General features: G+C 40.4%; 2 protein-coding genes across 3 annotated transcripts; one reads left to right on the forward strand and one right to left on the reverse strand.

The window, feature by feature from the left end:
* Positions 1-128: 128 nt before the first annotated feature.
* ACOT13 (acyl-CoA thioesterase 13) lies at positions 129-3,956 on the forward strand. Of its 2 annotated transcripts, none has more exons than XM_081324820.1 (3): positions 129-491; positions 1,941-2,125; positions 3,549-3,956. In XM_081324820.1, the coding sequence occupies exons 1-3, from the start codon at positions 408-410 to the stop codon at positions 3,709-3,711; spliced, it is 432 nt and encodes a 143-aa protein (XP_081180946.1). In that variant the 5' UTR covers positions 129-407; the 3' UTR covers positions 3,712-3,956. The 2 variants fall into 2 exon arrangements, with proteins under 2 accessions (XP_081180946.1, XP_081180947.1); XM_081324821.1 differs by lacking the exon at positions 129-491 and adding an exon at positions 514-1,556.
* A 9,223-nt stretch (positions 3,957-13,179) lies between these two features.
* LOC308665447 (uncharacterized protein C6orf62 homolog) lies at positions 13,180-18,868 on the reverse strand. The gene is made up of 5 exons (XM_081323481.1): positions 18,630-18,868; positions 17,895-18,071; positions 16,091-16,216; positions 15,039-15,173; positions 13,180-14,464 (listed from the first exon to the last, which is right to left on the reverse strand). The coding sequence occupies exons 1-5, from the start codon at positions 18,756-18,758 to the stop codon at positions 14,339-14,341; spliced, it is 693 nt and encodes a 230-aa protein (XP_081179607.1). The 5' UTR covers positions 18,759-18,868; the 3' UTR covers positions 13,180-14,338.
* Between the last annotated feature and the right edge of the window lie 3,468 nt (positions 18,869-22,336).

The raw sequence follows: 22,336 nt of genomic DNA on the forward strand, positions 1-22,336 counted from the left end.
GCGTTTCCCGGTCGCTTCCAGTCAAAAGCGGAAAAGACTGCGCATGCGCCGCAGAGAATCTGCGGCTCGGAGTTTCCTGTGTTTTCCAGCGGGCGCGAGGTCGTCGGAACGCGGAAGTGGTGGTGGGGGGGGGGGAGGTGATTCGAAAAGATGCCGAACGTTCGACGAACGGAACGATCCCCGGGAGCTGATTTTTTGCACCGACTACCGCGGATTAAAAGCGCGGGGTGGGGGGGAGGGGTTTGCGATTCTGCATATGCTAATCGCCTGCTCTTTTGGGAACCGGACGTAGGTTTTCTCAGACAGCGCTGCTGCGTCGCTTGGTGGTACCGCCGCGATTTGAAGCTGCTCGCGACTGCCTGTTTGGGGGACCGTTCTTGCTCCGAAAGGATTCCCCGTTTGATGCCATGGCTCACCTCACCCTTCAAACTATTCGCGAGGTGATGAAAGTCATGTTGGAGTCGCCCGGCTTCGATCGGGTGGCGAATAAGGTAATGAGGTGTTAGGTTCACGTTGCTGATTTCCCCGGGGTGACCTTGAAGAGATCGGACCGAAAGGTTGCAGCAACTACCGTACTGTAAATCGTGGCCTACTGTAGCCTTTTAAGGACGTTGGAGTAGAGCCGCCTTAATCTTCTGCGCTAGCTAAAAATCAGAGGAGTCTGGTAAGACCCTTTTCAGACGAACGCATTTTATTAAAAGGTATTTTTTTATTCCTATTTATATCCCGCCCTTCTCCGAAGACTCAGGGCGGCTTACAATTTAAAGCACAAATCAATGTGCTTAGCAATAGCCTTCATTCTATGTATATGCCTGCTTATTAGGGCTTTTGGGGAGACCCCAAGCGGCATTTTTACAAAGTCAGCTTATTGCCCCCAACAATCTGGGTCCTCATTTTACCTACCTCGGAAGGATGGAAGTCAACCTTGAGCCTGGTGGGACTCGAACCTGCACTAATTGCAGGCAGCTGGTGTTACTTAAGGAGGCATTAGCCCACTGCTCCACCAAGGCTCTGTGTCTTCAGACACAATGGAATGGCTGGACTGATACAGAATTTAAATTCAGATGGTGGGGGCAAGGGGAAAACAGTATGGTCACGCAGGTGACATGCGACACAGCTTACAAGTACCTTATCCAATCACAATTGTAATGTGTTAAAATCTACTGTGTCTGCTGAGACCTTCTGAGATAGTGTGAAACTTTTAAAATGATAATTTTATTACAGGTTACAATTAAAAAGATAAGCCAATGCAAATCGAAAATATAGGTGAAGAAAAGAAAAAAAGAAAAAAAAAGAAAAAATAGAGACAAAAGAAAAATATAAAGAAATGACTTTCCCCTTCACCGCAACATGTATAAACAATGTTCAGGGAAGCTTTTTATCAGTCAAGATCTGAAAACAGGAGAACTACATTGTCAACCTAGAGATTATTGAGTGGGCTAATTCATATATGTATCTATATATCTCTAAAACTCCCTTTGTGTTTATCTGCGCCCCTATTTGTACTTCAAGTCAGTGCAAATAATGTATTGTACTGCAACAAAATTTGAATCAAGGTACTTAAAATGTACTAATTTTAAAAATGTATAAAAAATCCAAGAATTGAAATTTCTACATTGTTCAAATCAGTTTTATTTGCAAAGTTATGGCGTCCCTGGCGGGCAATTGCAGCAAAAGAATCTTACCATCATCCTTGTAAAAGAGAATTACCTTGGAAAGAACTTTCAAGAAGCCAAACTTATCCTCTGCCCAATATTTAAGTAAATTTGCAACTGAAGTAACCCAAAGTTATTGAGGGTGTGTGAATGCTGACTGAAAGTGGAATTAAAGTAGAATGGAATCTTTATTCTATTCTATTCAATAGAAACCCAGCATGTGCTTATACGTGCAGATAAAATTCACTGGAACATTATGGAACTAGATTTCTATTTCTCTTCCAGATGAAGGTTGTCTCCGCGAACCCTGGAAAAGTTGTCTTTGAAATGAAAATTGAAGAACAGCACACCAACAAAGGAGGAACTCTGCATGGGGGCCTGACAGCAACTTTAGTAGATATTGTGTCAACAGCTGCATTAATATATACTGAAAGAGGAGCACCTGGCGTCAGTGTGGACATGAACATTACGTAGGTATCAAACTTGGTGAAGGTTATTTTCATGCTTGTTTCCTTTTATCTGAGCCTTCATTCTGCACTGAGTGTGAGAAATCCAACTTGTATTAATTCCAAGAGACCGTCGGTCCAGTCCAATGCTGTGATACTACTGGCTGCGTAAATTTAAATACTTTTGGGAAAACTAGACTTCTATATCCAGATTCTTCAGAGGTTCTGAAAGGTAGTGAAACATTCATTAGTCATGCTTTTGTCTGGAAATACCCAGATCATTATTTGAGCTTTATTTTTGTAGTAAGCCATTATTATTCATCACTATTACTATGTAAGGAAGTGAAGCAAGAACTGACAGACACATCTGCCTTATATCAGTCAGAGATTATTGCACTCTCGAGCTCAGTATACTAGCACTCCAACTTTAGGTAGAAGCTTTTCCTGATCATGTTGGAGATTGGATGAGGTGAGCAGCGTGATGGCCTAGAGGTGGAGCTCTCGCCTCACAGTCAGGAGGCTATGAGTTTGACCCTAGGTAGTGGCAGAGATTTCTCCCTCTGGGTGCAAAGGTAGGAAGGTGACAGCGTTCCGTGTGCCTTTGGCGTCTAGTCATGCTGACCACATGACCATGGAGACGTCCTCGGACAAGCGCTGGCTCTTTGGCTTTGAAACGGAGATGAGCACCAGCCCCTAGAGTTGGAAATGACTAGCACACATGTGCGGGGGAACCTTTACCTTTACCTTAGTGGCAGAGATTTCTCCCTCTGGGTACAAAGGGAAAATATCTACTGTGAGATCAACGTAGGCGTCAGGAAGGGCATCCAGCCAGTGAACGCTCAGCTCCATTCAGTTGCCCTGGCTCCACCCTGAAGCAAGGATTACAGGATTGTTAAAAGAAGAAAAAAATGGAGATTGGACAAGGACTCTCTGGATGCAACGTATACATTTTACTCTTAAGTCTGAAAGCTTCTCCAAAGTATGTTATATATTAACTGAGCCTGCGATTCAAATTCCCCAAACCTGTCACTCTGAACAGCATCCTTTTCACTGCATTCTGTTTTAATGTACGTGCCATACAAAAGGATTTTTATATGTGCAAAATGGAATTAAGAAATTTAGGGTGGCATATATCATTCTGCTCTCCCCAAAATAGTGTTGGATAAGCCTGACTGAAAGTGATGGATTGGGTCCCTCTGCGAATATCTCAGCTAACCACATACAAAAATATCCAACAATTTATTCAGTACTCTTTTTTGGTTTTTATTAAACAGTCAAAAAGTTGCTTAGGCAGGAAATTTAGTGGCTGATTTTAATTCAGTCTCTTTCTTCTGTTGCTCTGCCTCAGAATGCTTAGAGGACAGTTGTAAGGATGAAGGATAACAAAACACATACTGCCTTTCATTGTAAATGTAAGAAATATTTTTCCCTTTCTTCTGTATTCTAGGTACATGTCATCAGGTAAGATTGGAGAGGAAATCCTGATCACTGCTGAGGTTCTGAAGCAAGGAAAAACTCTGGGTTTTGCCAATGTGAATTTAACAGATAAGGCAACAGGAAGATTGATAGCTCAAGGGAGGCACACCAAGCACCTGGGATACCAGTCATAAAAAAATAAAATCCTGAGAAATCCAAGAACGTAGATGGAGGAATGTACCTCAGCAAGTTTCAAAAATTGAGGTGCAGTCATTGGGTAATGAAATAATGCAACATTGAATTCTGTTGTTTAAATTGTTGGCCCAAGTTCAGATGTGTTAGTGTATAAATGTATAAACATGTCTGTACATGTATTTATATTTATGTACACCATGTCTAGGGTGGATGAATAAAGCCTGCCTTTTGTTTGTTAATAGAACATACATGTAAGTAAATGTTTCTCCTGCTAGGAAAAATAGTACAGTGGAGCTAATATAAGTGTGAACCTTGGAAGCACTGAAGAAAAGATGCAAAGAAGACAGTTTTTCTCCTGAAACTTACAAGTTTGCTTTTGAGTTTCAGTTGTGGGAGGGACAGATGATGACAGCTCCTAAGCCACTGTTTCTCAGCCTCAGCAGATTTTAAGCATGGTTGGCTGAGGAATTGTAGGAGTTGAAGTCCACATAGCTGCATGTTGCTGAGGTTGAGAAACACTGTTCTAAGCACTGGATTGAATCAAGAAGAGAAGCTGTTTTGTCCTCAGATGTAATTCTTCCCCTGCAGCTCTGGGAAAAACAAAACACTCAGGGAAGTGGTTTTCCATCTTTGGGAAGAGCATAAAAGGTGATGCTAGGAACTACACGGAGGGTTTTCAAAAAGGTAACATGGGATTCAACTCACTGCATTTGCAGGGGCCCCAGTTGCCTTTTGTATTGGTGCCTTTAAGCTACGGGATTCACCTGAATGTATTTCTTTTAATAGAGTGTTGAATGAGCGCCCATCTAACAAAACAAGGTGAAAGTCCAAAATCTTTTAAATGGCAGTATTCTTTCCAAAAGAGTTTGTTTTGTTAAAAATTACTGAGTGGGATGAGAAAGGCTGCTGCTATTCAATAACGTTTTGATTTAGACATTTTAATTTCAATGTAAAATCATTTCTGCTATGCTTACCACAACACCAGCAAGAACATTTTATCCCTTACTTTGGCACACTTTCTTACACCTTTTTATTCAAAAGCTATCCCAGAATCAGCTACGCTGAATGTAGATGAGTGCAGAAAACGCCTAAGTGGTGGAAGGAGAGCAGAGGCTAGTGCACGAGTTACCTTGGGATAAGATGGGCGGTCAATAAATGGAATAATAATGGCTTGGTCCTTGTGATTTTGTGCCTGTGGGATTTCTGGATGCTCTGTTCTTTTGTGATACTTGGCTAATTATAGTTTAGACATTTAATTGCTCTTTCCATTGCTCACGATCCCATAACTGTGATAATCTCTAGAAAGATTTCTAAAAGGAAGAACCCCTGCATTGCTCGGCTTCTGCCTAGTGATTTTGCTTGGGTTTACTGTTTTATTGCAGCTGAGAGTGGCTATTCACTGCAGGTGGCAGAACTTAACAACCTTGATGTCGGAACCATGACTGTTGTTAGTATTTTGAAAAAAGCTAAGAGGGTCAGCCCTTTTTAGTAATTGGATGGCAGAGCACTGGGAAATTCGAAAAATTAGAATATTGTGCAAAAGTTCATTTATTTCAGTAATGCAACTTAAAAGGGGAAACTAATATATGAGATAGACTCATTACATGCAAAGCAAGATAGTTCAAGCCGTGATTTGTCATAATTGTCATGATTATGATGCGTACAGATCATGAAAACCCCAAATCCACAATCTCAGTAAATTAGAATATTGTGAAAAGGTGCAATATTCTAGGCTCAAAGTGTCCCACTCTAATCAGCTAATTAAGCCATAACACCTGCAAAGGGTTCCTGAGCCTTTAAATGGTCTCTCAGTCTGGTTCAGTAGGAATCACAATCATGGGGACGACTGCTGACCTGACAGTTGTGCAGAAAACCATCATTGACACCCTCCATAAGGCGGGAAAGCCTCAAAAGGTAATTGCAAAAGAAGTTGGATGTTCCCAAAGTGCTGTATCAAAGCACATTAATAGAAATTTACGTGGAAGGGAAAAGTGTGGAAGAAAAAGGTGCACAAGCAGCAGGGACGACGGCAGCCTGGAGAGGATTGTCAGGAAAAGGCCATTCAAAACTGTTGGGGACTTTCACAAGGAGTGGACTGAGGCTGGAGTCAGTGCATCAAGAGCCATCACATACAGACGGATCCTGGACATGGGCTTCAAATGTCGTATTCCTCTTGTCAAGCCGCTCCTGAACAACAAACAACGTCAGAAGCCTCTTACCTGGGCTAAAGAAAAACAGACCTGGTCTGTTGCTCAGTGGTCCAAAGTCCTCTTTTCTGATGAGAGCAACTTTTGCATCTCATTTGGAAATCAAGGACCCAGAGTCTGGAGGAAGAATGGAGAGGCACGCACTGCAAGATGCTTGAAGTCCAGTGTGAAGTTTCCACAGTCTGTGTTGATTTGGGGAGCCATGTCATCTGCTGGTGTTGGTCCACTGTGCTGCATTAAGTTCAGGGTCAATGCAGCTGTCTACCAGGAGATTTTGGAGCACTTCATGCTTCCTTCCCCAGACAAGCTTTATGGGGATGCTGACTTCATTTTCCAGCAGGATTTGGCACCTGCCCACACTGCCAAAAGCACCAAAACCTGGTTCAATGACCGTGGGATTACTGTGCTTGATTGGCCAGCAAACTCGCCTGACCTGAACCCCATAGAGAATCTATGGGGCATTGCCAAGAGAAAGATGAGAGACATGAGACCGAACAATGCAGAAGAGCTGAAGGCCGCTATTGAAGCATCCTGGTCTTCCATAACACCTCAGCAGTGCCACAGGCTGATAGCTTCCATGTCAGGCCGCATTGAGGCAGTAATTGCTGCAAAAGGGGCCCAAACCAAGTCCTGAGTACATATGCATGCTTAGACTTTTCAGAGGTCCGATATTGTTCTATGTACAGTCCTTGTTTTATTGATTGCATGTAATATTCTAATTTTCTGAGATTGTGGATTTGGGGTTTTCATGATCTGTAGGCCATAATCATCACAATTATGACAAATCACGGCTTGAACTATCTTGCTTTGCATGTAATGAGTCTATCTCATATATTAGTTTCCCCTTTTAAGTTGCATTACTGAAATAAATGAACTTTTGCACAATATTCTAATTTTTCGAATTTCACCTGTATTTGTTAAATTTATTCGCTGCCTATCTCACCACAGGACTACCCTGGACAGCTTACAACAGTAAAATGGCAAAAATAATTAAAAAATATAAACGTAAAAATAGCAAAGCAATGAAACAATAAAAAGGAACAAGGAAAATACAATGATATGGATTCAAAAAGATAGGTGGAGGGAAGCAGGAAGCAGGGGGGGAGGGGAGTGTGGTCAGCTAATTAGTCCAGTAGCCTCCTCCAGTGTGGTCCTCTCTTATTGGGTCATCTCTTTAGGTCATTTCAGCACCCAACTCTCTTACATTTTGACGTGTCCCAAGACTTTTTCATTGATTGTGAATCTGCTTGAAGATCAATATGCCTCCTGTGGTTTTTGGCAAATTACAGTATTTGCCTTTTTAGACTGTTCCTCTCCAGCTTATTCAGAGATTAGATGCATCAGTGAAGTCTACCAGGGTTGCATAGGTGGTGGACTAGACTGTGGAAATAGATGACCATAGTAGATCTGGATGGAACTGAAAGAATACTATTCTGCAAATCAAAAATCAGGAGCCTTGTAGTGTATTTTGGAGACTATCAAACTTCATTAAAAGGCATTAACCTTTAACTTTTTCACACTGCTCTGAAAAAGTACCACCACTTTCCTCATTTTTTTATTGCCATCGACTAACAGAACTCTTCTACGATATCCTGCAAGCAGTCATCTGCCATTACATTGTGACTTTCTGATCTAGCTTGTGCAAAGTGCTTATGTAGCCTTTCAGTAAAATAGCAGGGGATGAAATAGGTCCTTAGTGCTTCCTACAGAAAAGATACCATGCTTGTTAAAACATCTTCTAGAACTGGAATTGCCTGAGTGTTTTCAGTTTAAACAAACACTCAGTTGCTTACAGTTTTGACTTTTGCACTTCTGTGGTTATTCCCTGTCCTCATTCTGAGCAGGAAGGGAAACGATACAAGAGATCCTATAGGAAAGCCAATCAAGTTGTTAAAATGAAGACAGCGCGCGTGTTTACAACAAATGGAATGAAATTGCATAGATAGAAAACGACTGTTTTTTGGAAGCATAATTACAAAGATGGAATATGTAAAAACCCAAAAGCTAATGAAGCTAATGCATTGTGTCAGAATGGGCACTGATAGCCGACCAGATAATGCCCCTCAAATCTTTTCCAAGGAGTCTACCCCGGAGCAGATTAGGAGTTACAGGAGAAAGGAGATTTAATGTTCAGTACTCAGTAGTCGGCCATCATAATGTTGGCTCCTTTGCTCTTGGATAAAGAGGGGCACCTAAACTAATTTTTTCTCTTACGAAGACTAATGATTAAAATAATGTATTTTTGAGCTTCCGGTGGCGACGCGACGCCGAAGACAGCCGTTTTCGGGCTGCCCGCTCCGCAGCTGTGTTTTTCCATCGTAAACAGCGCCGATCAGCTGTTTAGATGGATTTGAAGCCCCCTCCTCGGGAGAAGAGGAGGGGGTGAGGCCCCAGGTAGGGGTTGAGCTCTCCGGGGCCGCCTGAGCTGAGAGTTTGGGCGGCTGAAGGATTGAGCCCCCCCGAAGCCTGGGTTGCTCCGAGCTGCGCAGCGCCCCTGCTCCGGTATTTATGGAGCAGAGCCAGGCGTTAGCAACCACCCCTGCCAAAAGGAAATACTTTTGATTATCAAGATGCAGGCAGAGCGGTACAGGAGGTCAAGTTGATGTGGACTCTTATCTTTACTCTCTAGCTCAATGGATTTTATAGCTTTAAAGTGAAAGTGCGCAATAAGTGAAAGTGGGGGAAGATGGCGGCTAAAACTTCTAAAGCTCTTCGGAATGCGGGGTCTTCCCTGGTGCAACAGACCTCATTGCAAGCTTTGCTTCCTCCTGCACCTCCTCCGGCATTGACGCTTAAGGATTTACAAGATGCTCTTGGAAAGCATTCACAATTGATGTCTGACATGATGGATGAAAAGCTGAAAAAGTTGGAGGAGAAACTGGAGAAGAAGATGGAAGAGAAGTTTAGAGCAATGAGGGTGGACATGTTGTCTATGATTGAATCTGTAGCTGAATGTGTGCAACAGCTGGATGAAAAAGTGAAGGATCTCAGTCAAAAGAATTCTATATTAGAAGCAAAGGTATCAGAAAATGAAAATATAAGGGATAAAATGGACGGAGAATTGAGCCTTGCTCAGTATCATCAGATGCAGTATGCTATTAGAATCAGGGGTTTAAAGGAGAACTGTAAAGAAGATTTAAAGCAGCTGATTTCTGAGGCTCTGGAAGGGGTATTGGGCCAGCCAGCATCTGAAATTGAGGGAAATATGGACAAAATTTTTCGTGTAAATTCATGGATTGCAAGACAAAGGAAGTTACCCAGAGATGTGGTGGTCTATTTTACAAAGAGAGTAATTAGAGATGAAGTTATTCAAGCTGCCTATGATACTAAACTGGTAGTGGCTGAGCAAGAAGTCTTGGTTTTAAAAGAGATTCCTCCGAAGATTTTAAGGAGAAGGAAAGATTTTGCATTTTTAGTACAGGAACTTAAGAAATGTGATATTAAGTTTAGATGGGAGATTCCAGTTGGACTGGTGGTGACGCATGAAGGTAAAAGACATCGTCTGGTTACTGTGGCCCAGGCACGTGATTTTTATAGCAATGTGTTAAAAGCAACCCCCCTATCATTTTTGGAAGCTGTTAAGGGATACGGCAAGGGAAAGCTTCAAGATGTTGCAGACAGACAGATAGAGGACAATGGTGTTGGAGGGGATCAAGATACAGTTTCATTGGATGTTGCAGGAGGCCAGAGGAAGACGCGTGCCGCCCTAAGAAGAGCGAGACGAGAGCAAGAGCAAGACCAGCAGATAGTTATGGAATCTCCAAAGTGTATTTACAGTGAAGATGTGGGAGGGGCGCGGTCCAAAGAAGTTTTGGGGGTCATGACAGACGTGCTCCAAAAGTTTTGGGGCGTTAAGATTGCTGATTAAATTTTTAAATTAGTATCTTAATGGATTAAATTTATCATAGAGGAGAAAGAAAGTTTTTTTTAATATTTAACACAATTTAAGATGGATGTTATTTGCTTGTTAGAAAAGTATATTAGGGTTATGGACTAAAAGTGTGTGTTGAACTAAGAATGGGTATGCAAGCTCCTAATTAACAAGTTGTCTTACAGACTGCTTAACCCTTTTTTTTTTACTCTTTTTATTTAAACTCAAGGATGACTTGGAACTGCGAGACATTTGGTGTGATACATGCAAGAATTATTTTTGATTATGGTTTAGTTTGGTTGGAGATTATTAAGGTTAATAGATAGGCGCTTTTGGCGCGTAACTGAGAATTTGTTTATTTTTTTTTCTTTGAAATTAATATGAATAAGGACTGGGATTAAGAAAATCTATTTTGAGTAAAGCTCTTTTCTGTTTTTCTCTTTCTCTTTTTTACTTTATTTGTAATATTAATATTGTTTGTATTCATTTTACATGAGCTAGAGGGAGATAGAACTAATAGTTTATTGCTGATAACATAGGGGTGCTTATGTTTGTTTTTTGATTTTATACCCTGTATTTAGCTCTGGGAAGTCGGGGGGGGGGGAGGAGGGAATGGGGGGAAGGGATAGGGAGGGTTGGGGGGGGGAGGGTGGATTAAAGTCAAAATGTATTGTAAAACTTTTTAAATAAAAAAAAATAATAATGTATTTTTTAAAAAAATATTTCTATCCCAGAGTTCCATTAGCTAATTAATTTGTGGGGTCCCTTGTAGCTGGACACTCTTTTCACTCCTGTTTAACATCCACATGAAATTGTTGACCATTCAACAGCAGGTGGTGAGGGATGTAGACCCCTTGACTTTAAAGTTACAATGACACTGAAAAACTGACTTGTAACATTTTTCAGTTTCAACCTTTGTAGTAGCCCCATGATCAAAATGTGATCAAAATTCAGATGCTTGGCAACTGGTTCATACTTATGAGCGTTGCTGCGTCCCAAGGTCACAGATCATCTTTTGCAACCTTTTGATAAGCAAAGTCAATGGGGAAGGCAGATTCACTTCAGAACCGGGTTACTAACTTGTCAGCTGCAATGATTCGCTTAATAACTGGCAAGAAAGGTCGTAAAATGGGGCAAAACTCACTTAGCAAACATCTCACTTAACAGAAGTTTTTGGCTCAATTGTGATCATAAGTCAAGGATTACCTGTATATGATATCCAGCTTTACATCTCCGCCCCACCTGGAACACTTGAGTGCTGTCTGTGTCTGGAGGCGGTGAATGGACAAGAAATGGACAAGAACAGGCTTCATTTAACCCTAGCAAGACTGAGTAGTTTTGGCTTTTAGGGTTTCCTGGATTGGGTCATTTTCCATCCTTGGGTATAGACAGAGTAGCATTACCTCAAACAGAACCGCTGTGCAATTTGGGAGTTTTAACTTACAGGCTCCTGTTCAAAGGGCCAGCAGGAACTATGGTTGGAAGTGCTTTTACACAACATTGTTACCTGTGCCAACTGCACGCTTTCCTGAATTAGGTCACTTATTCATATCTTGCTCATGTCCCAAATGGATTCTTCTAATGAGCTCTACATGGGGCTGCTCTCGAAGAGCATCCAGAAGTTGTAGCTGGTCCAGAATGCAATAAAACAGGTGCACTTTGGAGAACCTATGTTAATACCTGTTTCCCAAGTTCCTAGGGTGCTTTCAGAGGCAATTTGGGTTGCTGCTTACACCTACAAAGGTACCCATGCTTTGGACTGGATTGTTTGAAAGGTCACCTCTTTGATTCTACTTGTCCATGCAGGTTGAAACAGGAGGCATTGATTGAAAAATGTCATCTTCTGGAACCAGAAAGTGGGCTTTTTTGGTTGCAGTGCCTGTCCTTTGGAACACCGTACCTATTCCATCCGTTCCAAAATTGATTGGTCCAAACCCCGCCAGCTTTTCAGTAGGATTTGAAGACATGGACGGAGATTGAATGTTCACTAGGAACCTATATGATGGGGGTTGTGGTTTACTGTAGATTGATTTTTATGTCTTTCTAGGTTTAATAAGCTGTCACTTAGATGTTCATTGCATTGGACTTTTAGATGTTGGCCACCTAGTCACCATAATGAGATGGGTAGCTTATACAGATAGTCAAGTGATGACTGTAATGGAACCTACACATTATGGTTGTCAGAGGTAATGGTTGTAAAATGGGTCAGTTGCGACCTATTTTAGCAGTGATCATTACAAATGCTGTGACTTTAAAACAAGCATCACAGTCATTAAGTGAATGCCATGGTCACTAACCAAACCCATCGTAAAACAAGATCATTTGGTTATGGGGAACCTCAAATGGCTGTAAATACAATCATTTTGCGGATCACGTGGCTGCAGGGGAGGCAGCTGCCATAACTTCACAGCCAAGCTGCAAGTCCCCTTTTTGGGGGTTTGTTGTAACTTAGAATGGTTGGTAAGGACCAGTCATAAAGCAAGGATCACCTGTACAAATCAGGTAAATATTTACATTGAATTTTTCATGTATGCGTGTTAAGGTTTTAAAGATTAAAGATGTGTATTATTTATGCAAGACATGTCATGTTTACAAAAATTGTAGATACCCTTATTAAGTTCCATGTATGTTTATAACAGAAAAAGCAATATGAGAACATTATATAACACCAGCTATTTTATCTAATTTTTAATTTGCATTTCTGCTTCCTTAAAAAAAAATCTTTAAATTTTAGGTATTCCACATAAAAATTTCTCTTCCTTCATAATGTAAAATAAAGCAAATTAATGAATGCAGTGTACCATAATACCAACTAGAATTCTTAAGATTCCAGAGAGGTTTTGAGACCATTTTAGTTTCTAGACATGGTTACACAACAAAGAATCCTTATTGCTGCAAACTGAGGAAGTCACGAACTGTAATTTTATAGCAATTGGTCTTAGCTAAGGAGACTCCGGTAGGACTGAATTTTAAGAATAAATTTAAGCAGTTGCTATGAGTAGGAACTGTAGAGAATTTCAATTTAATCAGCTATTGGGACAGGATCTTCGTTTTCCTGTATGCTCCACACCTTACACATATTTTAATGGGCTCAAGGATAATAGTTTTTTTTAAAGTGCATGTTACAGCTATTCCCATTCCTTTTAAACATTCAATGTAACTTCATGTCATGTATTCTGTTATAGGTGTGGTCTCTATAAATTAATAGTTAATTCTATTTCATCTGGCTGATTTTGAAGAAGATACTAATTTCTTTCCATCAACTTAGAAGCAGGGAGAATGTCATTTCTGTTAATACCAATTCAACATTCTAGAATTACTTTACATTATCAGTTGATATTGTCATGGATTGTGTTGCTTTTATCAATTTCATAACTTAACAGAGCAGATAAATGTTCAACTAATTTGTTTATTTTCATTTGTTCCAATTCCAAACAAAAGCTAAATACAAATTTTAAACAGATAAGCACTAGATTTACCCAAAGGGAGTTGGCTTATACAGATTTACTTCAGTAAAATTACTCAACCCATAAGCAAAGTGTTCTTTGCCAAAACTATACAGTAGTCTTTCTTATGTTCATTGCACAATCTTAAACAAAATATGTTCTGTCAAAACCAACTTTGACACTCCAAACAATATTTTACAATTAAATCCACAAATGCTTTAGATCTTATTTCTCCCACCCCCACCCCCAAGAACTTCAGAGGGTTTTCCATGTCAGAAATGTTTTGGAAACCAGTATTTCTTTACTCAGTTCACCAGCCATTTTACAAGTCAACTCTCAGGGGGGAAAAAACACAATCCTCTGCCAACAAGGTTTCTGCAGCTGCTATTTTTAATTTAGCTGCTTTAGGCTACTTCAGACCCCAGGTCTGTAAAATGTATTCAACTTAACAGAACACTCTACATTTAGTTATACAGCAAACTGGGGAAAGAGATCCAAAAATGAGAATGCTAGTAAAGTCAAACATGGCGAAGCAAAATAAGAGGCAATTAATGCCTACAATGAATGAGATGCTTTTCTTCCTTAAAAGATTTCTTTCCCATAGTAAGCCATCTACTGTAGCAAGTCAGAGAACTAGTCATCAGAATGAATCTGACACTGCTCTGATACAATCATGTTAAAAGCAACGCTTAGAAGGCTTTTACACCCTTACATTCACTTTTCACCCTATGAAATACTGAAACAGGGGACATGACCAGCACAAATGGACACACCACCATAAATGATCGCTTTGTGCTCTCAGATAACATTTCTTTCAGTGTGTAACAGTCCCTTCATTTCACATTTTGGTAAGATGCTCATGCAATGCAGAAATATGCAGAGCATTCTCTTTCATAAAGTCCATGCAGAAAACATCTTTAAAAAAAAGTTCTGAGAGACAAATGAGAACAGAAAATAATCCAGAATGATCAGGTTTCACGGTGGATAAGTGTTCTGAGCATGTGTCCATTTTCTTCTATTCCGAAAAAGAATAAATGGCGAGAAAAGTGGAAACTACACTCCTGCAATCTGTGATTTTTTCCCCATTTTGCTGGCCAGAACCCTATTCTGGCATGTATGGGCGGAGGTGATCCTCTACAGTACCAACTGCCCAGTGGGTGAGTTGCTCCTGTGGCAGATACAGGCAGATGCTGCATAACTTGAAGATTGTAGCTTTGTTTTTTGGAGTCTGTAAAAAAATAGATAATTTCAGAACCAAGGATAGGGGTTTCTTTACACATGGAAATTTAAATTTCTCCCAGTTTGTCTTTTCAGAAATAATTTAGGGACTTGAAGCATAAGGGGGGGGGGGGGAAACCTAACAATCTGTCACGTCATAATATTTTTGCTGGATATGTAACTTTATCAGAGTTTTATACTTTACTTTTTCTCTCAGAGAAAGTGCTTTTCCCAAGGCTAGATTAAGCTATGCTTTAAAAGTTCAGTAGAAACTCAGTACTACCATAAACAACAAACACTGTTCATGAACACAAGCAAATCTGTATCTGCTCGTGTGCACCAAATCTATATTTTTCAATTCTACAATTTAAAAGGATGCTACCTATTGAATGTTAGTTACACTACCAAAACACACACACAAAAATGGCCAATCTGTTACATCTCACAATATTATACTTAATGGCCTGTTGTATACACGTTATTTATCTAGCTTCCATATTTTGTCATGACAACTGGTTTTATATAAGCAAACAGAGATGCTAAATAATAAATGAAGCAACTATTATATACTGGAAGCAGTTTACCTGCAAGTGCTGTCTGTCAATGAAAAGAAACACTGACTGGTTAGGGTTGTTGATAACAATTCCAGTCTTGTCCTTTCGGCTCAGTACATGCAGAAACTGTTTTTCATAGTCACCATGATGAAATTCAAACCTGGCCTATTCAAAATATTCAACAAAAAAAATATTTTAATTCAAAATTAAGCAGTCTTGTAGATATTTTTTGAACTACTACATGCTGTCAGATTCCTGGTAACTGTGGGCGGCCTACAAAAAAACTCACTTAAAAACAAACAGTGCAAGACTAAAGAATTACAAAGACACTAAATCCAGAGGGGAACAAAAAAGAAAAGAACATGAGTTGCTTTCTAAGATCCACCAACCGCACTGTGGACAAATGAAATTATTTTTGAATCAAACAATACTAAGTCCTGGAGTCTAAAGAAAAGTATTCCTTTCTTTTATATCCCCCATTCCAATTTACAAAGCTATTATTCTATATAAGTTTAACAAATCTAGCAATTGGGAAAACTTTTTCTATTGTTAAACCATTATATTAGAATTACATAATATGGTATTTTACACACACACACACACACACACACATCCCAACGTGTAAAATCACAGCTACCAGTTCTTTAGCTGGTACTAGCCTTCATATGCATCAGGTTCTTCCTAAGAAGCTAGGATGTTATAATATATTGGGCATAGTATATGTGGAGATCCAAGCACTGTAGCCTTTTGTAATCCAGGTGGAAATTTTATCACTGTGCATATTTTCTAAGTGCTATTCAAATTTTTTTGGTATGGCTGGGATCCTCACAACCATTTTGTGCGTTATTATTTGTTATACAGCATTGAAGTAAAATACTGCTTTGCAGTACAAACTCCCTAATAGCCAATTATTGTCCCTGCTGATTTGAGCACGTGGAAGTTGTATTCAAAGTAACACTAAAGCACCAGATTGCTAATTGCAGCTTCAAGAATCCGAAAGTCAAATTTGATCAGCATTAAAAGGCACCCGTGGTTTTCATTTGAAATGCCATTTGCTTAAGTTTTATCTGCATATGCCATACCTGAATAGGCCTAAAGGGCTCATCATCTGATCCCTTCCATCTAGAAAACAGAAGACAGACTATCTTCTCAATATCATTCCGAGGCCAAAGTATGAAGTCCATCTCCTGTGTACAGCCAATCACATCCTGAAGAGATAAAAATCATTTAATAGTACCCAATATTGTAGCATATGAATATGTATTAATCAGTAACTTCACTAAAATTGTACGTTATCATTTATACACATACAGTATTAAGATTTTTTAATTATGCTCCTAAATAGTACACTTTTCCCAAATTTAGGAAATCTCAAATTCAAACCTCTTTCAAATTTAAAATATAGCCCAGATATACACCATCCAATTGTTAAATCCGAACATGAAAATTTTAAAGAGAAGTTTTGCACAAAATCACCCCAACAAAAGCATCAAACTTAAGTCACCACATATAATTCAGTTTTAAATCATAGTATTCTCTTGTTCAAAAATTTTAGCATTATTTGCTGCTTAAATAAAAACCAGTATACATAATTTATAAAATTAAAGTCATGTTTTTTCTTGTTGGGACCAATCTATTTGGCTTAGATCTCGAATAAGCAGTAACCTGCTTCAGAGAGCATCCTGCAAGTAATGTTTTTACAGGAATTTCCTGAAAATGAAGATGACTGAAAAATTCTGAGCACAAAAAAGCCGAAGAAAAAGGACACAATACAGGTAGCCCTCGACTTATGACTGACCATCTAATGACCATTTAAAATTCCAAAGGGTCTACCTGGAACTACTTATGACCTGGATTCAAAGTTCCAACAGTCACACACACACACACCCGTGGTCATGTGATCATGCTTTAGGCACTTGGCAAGAGTTGCAAACACATTTGTTTGCACTATCCTGCAGTAAAGTGACCACATTTTACAACACTTTTGCTGAAAATCAGCATTTACTTCGTTTTCGGCAAAACTGGGCCCACAGCAAACCATACATTTGTTTTACGACCATGATGTTCACTTAACAACTGCTGCAAAAAATGTCATAAAATCAGATTGGTCACATGACCAATCCATTTTATGACCACAATTTACAACCATGATGGTTATAACTTGAGGACACCCTGTGAGAATAATCTCCCTTACTTCCCTTAGGAGGATCCAGGGGCAACACAAAAAACTGATGTTGCCAAAATGGAAATACGTGAACAGTGACATTATCATCCAACTGCAATTACATACTGATGCTGCACAAATAGGTAAATGGCAATATTTACATAATACTATTGTCATATCATGGAAGGGTCCTTCGTTTGATCATAATCTATTTACAGATAAGAATTCAGAATATTGTTCAAGATAATTTTGAAGAAATTAAAGACAAAGCAGTTAAGATATACTTTTGAATTATTAATAATTAATGTTTCAATGTTGGTTTTACCTTATTAAAACCAGATCTGATAAGGAAACAAAGTAGGTAAGACTTGGAAAATTAAAACTAGGGACGAACTATACATCTACAAAAATATACTTCATGAGCACAATCTCAAAGAGCTGCATGTCTTTTTATATACCCAGATTTTAAAAGAAATAAAAAATAAAAAATAAAAGAAGTTCCACTAGGTAACATAATAATTTCCACATCAGTAAAGACATACTGAATATTAATATTAAAGATGTATTAGAAGGAAACTACTTGTAGAAATATTTCTCTTAGTAAACCATCAACTTCTGCTTTTAAAATGTTACTTGACTGTGAATCTTTGATTCAAAAGCACAGCTGGATCAAGGACTGCAAGAAAAATATTTGACTGTCGAAACTAGAATTTTTTTTTTACCCTGCGCATAGACTGATAGCGGGGTGCATGTAACTGTACAATATCCTTTTGAAGAAGCTCAATGGAACTTTCCAAGGAGTAGCTGGAATCTCGCACACCTTTCAGAATATTTTCTTCATAATTATTGGTCATAACTGGTATCACTTCAGACACTTCAAAGAGTGCTGACTTTTTTCTCTAAAGAAAAGAAAATTAAGAAACATTTGTTATTAAGAAATAAATGTTGCAAGTTCAAATATAGAACTTAAAAAATTTAATTATCAGGAAATTCAAACCTTAGTTTTAAAAGGATGTATATGAAGCCAAAATTCATCCCATTTAATTCAATAAAAGGTATTAATGTTAAAATCAGGGTCTTTAAATGGATGGATTTTGGCTGAAAGACATTATTTGCTGTTCTTTTTTTGAAATTCAGTTTTGGGTACTTAATATTCCTCTCATGTATCACACATACAAAACCCATACAATACAAAATCTTAAGTATTATCCTTCCATACTTGAACATCTGTAATTTCTACTGAAAAAGCAAACACAATGGAACTGTACAATAGTGCCACTAAGTTAGGGTACTTAGCGGTTATGTGTATTAACAAACGTATTCAATAAACAAATAAATCAGCCTATTTTTATAGAAAGAAAATCTTATGTCCTTTTAATATATATTATCCATGTTTTAGATTCTAAAAGACTTTCAATTAAATACATATTATATGTCAAAATAACAAATAAGATTACCTTGTCTTTGAATACAAAGGCAATATACATCTTGAAATCAAACTGGTCAGCTAGAGATTCTTTTTTCTTTTTAAGCTGAGCACGAAGTCTGTTCAGAGCTTGTTTCTTCCGGGAGTTTGGGTCCCCCATTTTATAATACAGATGGTACAAAAGCCTTTTGAAACTGTCACTAAACTGTGGGCCCTTTTTTCATGAGACTCAAGTGCAACAGAAACAAGCCATTTTATTCCTGCTTATACCACTGAATCAATAAAACAGAAGCAAACCCCAAAAATGCACCTCAGGCAATTGTTTTACAAGACTGTCTTACTAGAGGGGTCATAAAACAAAGTAAGTAGTTGTCCAACCATTACTGGACAAAGGGTCTGCACATATTACCAAAAGCCAAAAAGATTTTTTTGAAGAAAATACACTGATATACAGTTTAAACCACAGGAATAAAGGGGCAAGAATAGGAGAAAAATCTTATCACAATTTATATGCATAAAAAAAAGAATAAAGGGGATGGACCCAATCCATTTGGGTGTTGTTTCTTTGCCCCAACCCTTCCCCCCAAAAAACCCAAACAAAAAACTGCAATTAAAGACAGTATTTTATCACACCCAGGTTCATGACTCTGCTGATTATTACCAAGATTTCTGCTATTGCTAAACTGTCTGCTTAATTTTCAATAATTATTAGACTTGGGAGAAAGCAAAGGAAGGACCGCAGAAGAGGAGTGGATGTCCTGGGAGGCAAGACATTTCCCTACTAACAAAATCATCAACCACAGACAACACAGTGCTGGTTTGCAGAAGAGCAAGAAGTTTGGAAAACAGCAGAGTCATTTCTAACTTCATCACGCTCATAATCAGGCACACGGTCGCCCCGAGGCTGTGTCTGTTGGAGAAAAGAGGGATCATGATGGCCATTAATCAGAGCTTAAAGGGAAGCTGAAAGGTAGTTAGCCGGCCTAAAGATCTCCAGGCTATCTAGCACTCCCCTAGCAGGGAAAGAGACCTACATACTCCAATAGCTGTCTTAACCCCATCAACTATCCTTTCTCTGCCCCAACGGCCTCTGTTTAGTTGGGGCTGGGCATGGCTGGTGCGATTAAGCCTCCTTAGGTAGCTTTCCTCTTCCTTAAATCAACCTGAAGAGGAAGAGGAAGGGCCCGTGCTCAGCGCAGGGAGGAGGGAGGGGGACCCAGCCTACAGCCCAGGACTCACTCTTGCCTTTAGTTAGCTCCAATTGCTTTCTTTGAAAAAAGGAAAGTATGGAGGGGGCGGGGAGGAGGCCGGAAGTTGTCAATTGCAAAAGAGAGAGAGGAGAAAAAAGGGGGGGGGGTTGGAAATAGATAAGCCAAAAATAGCCGTTTGCGCAGGTGGGCTTTTGTGGCGAGGATCGCTAAATCGAATCAAATCATTAAAAGGGGGAGGGGGGGAATTACCCCGCCGGTCCCTTTCGTAGTTGTTCGGATAGGATTTCACCTTTTTTTTAAAAAAAAAGTAAAAATAAAAATAAAAAACAAAATCTCCTCCTCCTCCTCCTCTCAACTCTCCCTCATAAAAAGAATTTCTCTCTTGCTCTTCAACCTCGGCGGGAGGCGCAGGCGGCGAGAGGGCGCGGGGCGGAGAGGGTGGCCTGGCCTGGTCGGGCTCGCTATCCGCAGCCGGCGGGCGCGGGCGGAGCAGTGGAGGCTGTGGTGGTGGTGGCGGCGGCGGCGCTGCTAGCAGCACGGGTAGGAGCCATGTCAAGAGAAAGCCACCAAGAAGCCGCCGAGCTCCCCCATCCCCTCTGCGCTGTTCACGATCACCGGGCCGCCCGCACTGCCGCTGCTCAGCCCCAGCAGCCTGGTCCCCATAGCCTAAGCTCGGCGCCCCGGAGCCGCCGGGGGAGGGCAAATGGTGGCGGCGGCGGCGGCGGCGGCGAAGGGAGGAGGAGGAGGACGCGGACGAGAGGGAGGAGGAAGTGGCGGCGAAGGCAAGCTGGGCCGGGCAGACCCTGCGCTGGAGGCTCCGATTGCGGCAAGGGCAGGAGGCAAGGAGAGCGAGCGAAGCCCCCCCTCCTGTCCCCTTCTCAGGCGAAGGACAGCGCGCGGCAGTTCCTCGGTCCGGAGGAAGCGGGAGGAGGCGGCGACGAGGAAGCGGCAGTCGGAGCGAGAAGAAAAAAAAACACCTCTCAAAATGGCAGCCGCCGCCTTCCCTTCTCGCCTGAGTCACACGGATAGGCTCCGCCCTTCGGCTGCGGCGCAGGCGCTCTGCGGTGGACCGTACCACTTCAGCCCACGGGGAAGGAGAGAGGGAAGAGAAAGAGGGCTCGGCGAGACTTTGGACGGCTCGATGGGATTGGATTGGCAGGGCAGGCGAGCGATTCCGCCGGAGGGCTGCACCCGTGTACGCGGAATACAGCAGACTGCGTATTCTACGCAATGGCAGGCGTTTCAGGCGGCGGTTTTAACCCCGCCGACATGAACGCCCCAATTTTAACACGGCGAGGTTTCTGGCGCTGTAACGTGAAAGGCTTAGAGTTGCGCACAGGCGGTGGCTGCTTGGCGTTAACCGAGAGACCGAGTTCACGTCACGGGTTAATTGTGGTTCGAGCGTACAAAGCCCGTCGGTTTGTTAATTAATAGTTCAGCATTCGTATAAATCCAGAGGTCTAGATTCAAATAAACGATGGTTAAATTTACTCAGCCAATCAATCCCCAGATTATAAGAACACATGAGACGCAGTTTTACCAGCATGGAGGATTTGTCTTTTAAGTACAGAGTTGAGAATATTGGTTTATCTGTACATTTATCTAGTTGACGGCTTACAGTTGCAGTTTTTCATTTACTGTAAATTAGGTTATTGTTGCAAGATTTTGGGTGCCTATACTGGGTGTTGTTTTTTTTACATGTAGCAAAGTCCTGTAAAACCTACCCCTCATATCCGTTATCTGTAGACCAGCATCCTGTCCCAGCTAAAAACCCAGATATTTTAAAATGAAGAGGGAGGTAATGTTATCTAAGTTAGTTAGATGGATGTCCTGTTTAACCTGGACTTATGTAGCATCTGGACTTGAAGGGTCACCTTTAGATAAGCTTTCTCTTCTGGCCTAATGCAGATAAAATAGGAAAAAAGTCTCCTTCCATTGTAACTCTGTTCCAGTTCCTGGCAGCATATAGAAGTAATTTGCAATTGCCTTCTTCCATTAAATAATAATAATAATAATAATAATAATAATAATAATAATAATAATAATAATAATGATGATGATGATGATGATGATGTTGGAAGGGACCTTGGAGGTCTTCTGAGCACACTCGGTAAACACAAAGCTGTTCTGGACCTGCCAAAACAGCCATTCAGTGGAAGTTTATTAATGACTGGGGAGGGGGAAAAAGTTGTGCAACTGAGAAAAATCAACTTAGATGTCTTTACTGAAAAGTCAGTTCTCCTAATTGTCTGTGGAGATTCTCAATCATCCAAGTCATGATTGTTCCAAAGGTCCTTTTGCAAAAGGCAGCTGGACTTTCTTGGTTTGTTCTTTGAAAATGTTTCGCTTGTCATCCAAGAAACTTCTTCAGTTCTAAAGGATGGGTGGGGAATAGAAGGATTTGAGTGCTAATGAACAGAGGGCTGCAAAGAATATAAATCCTTCCATTCTCCACCCGTCATTTAAAACTGAAGAACCTTCTTGGTGGAGAAATGTTTTCGAAGAAAAAAAAAAGTCCTGGTGCCTT

Source organism: Vipera berus, assembly GCF_964194415.1.
Source record: "Vipera berus genome assembly, chromosome: 3".
Classification (NCBI taxonomy): Eukaryota; Metazoa; Chordata; class Lepidosauria; order Squamata; family Viperidae; genus Vipera; species Vipera berus.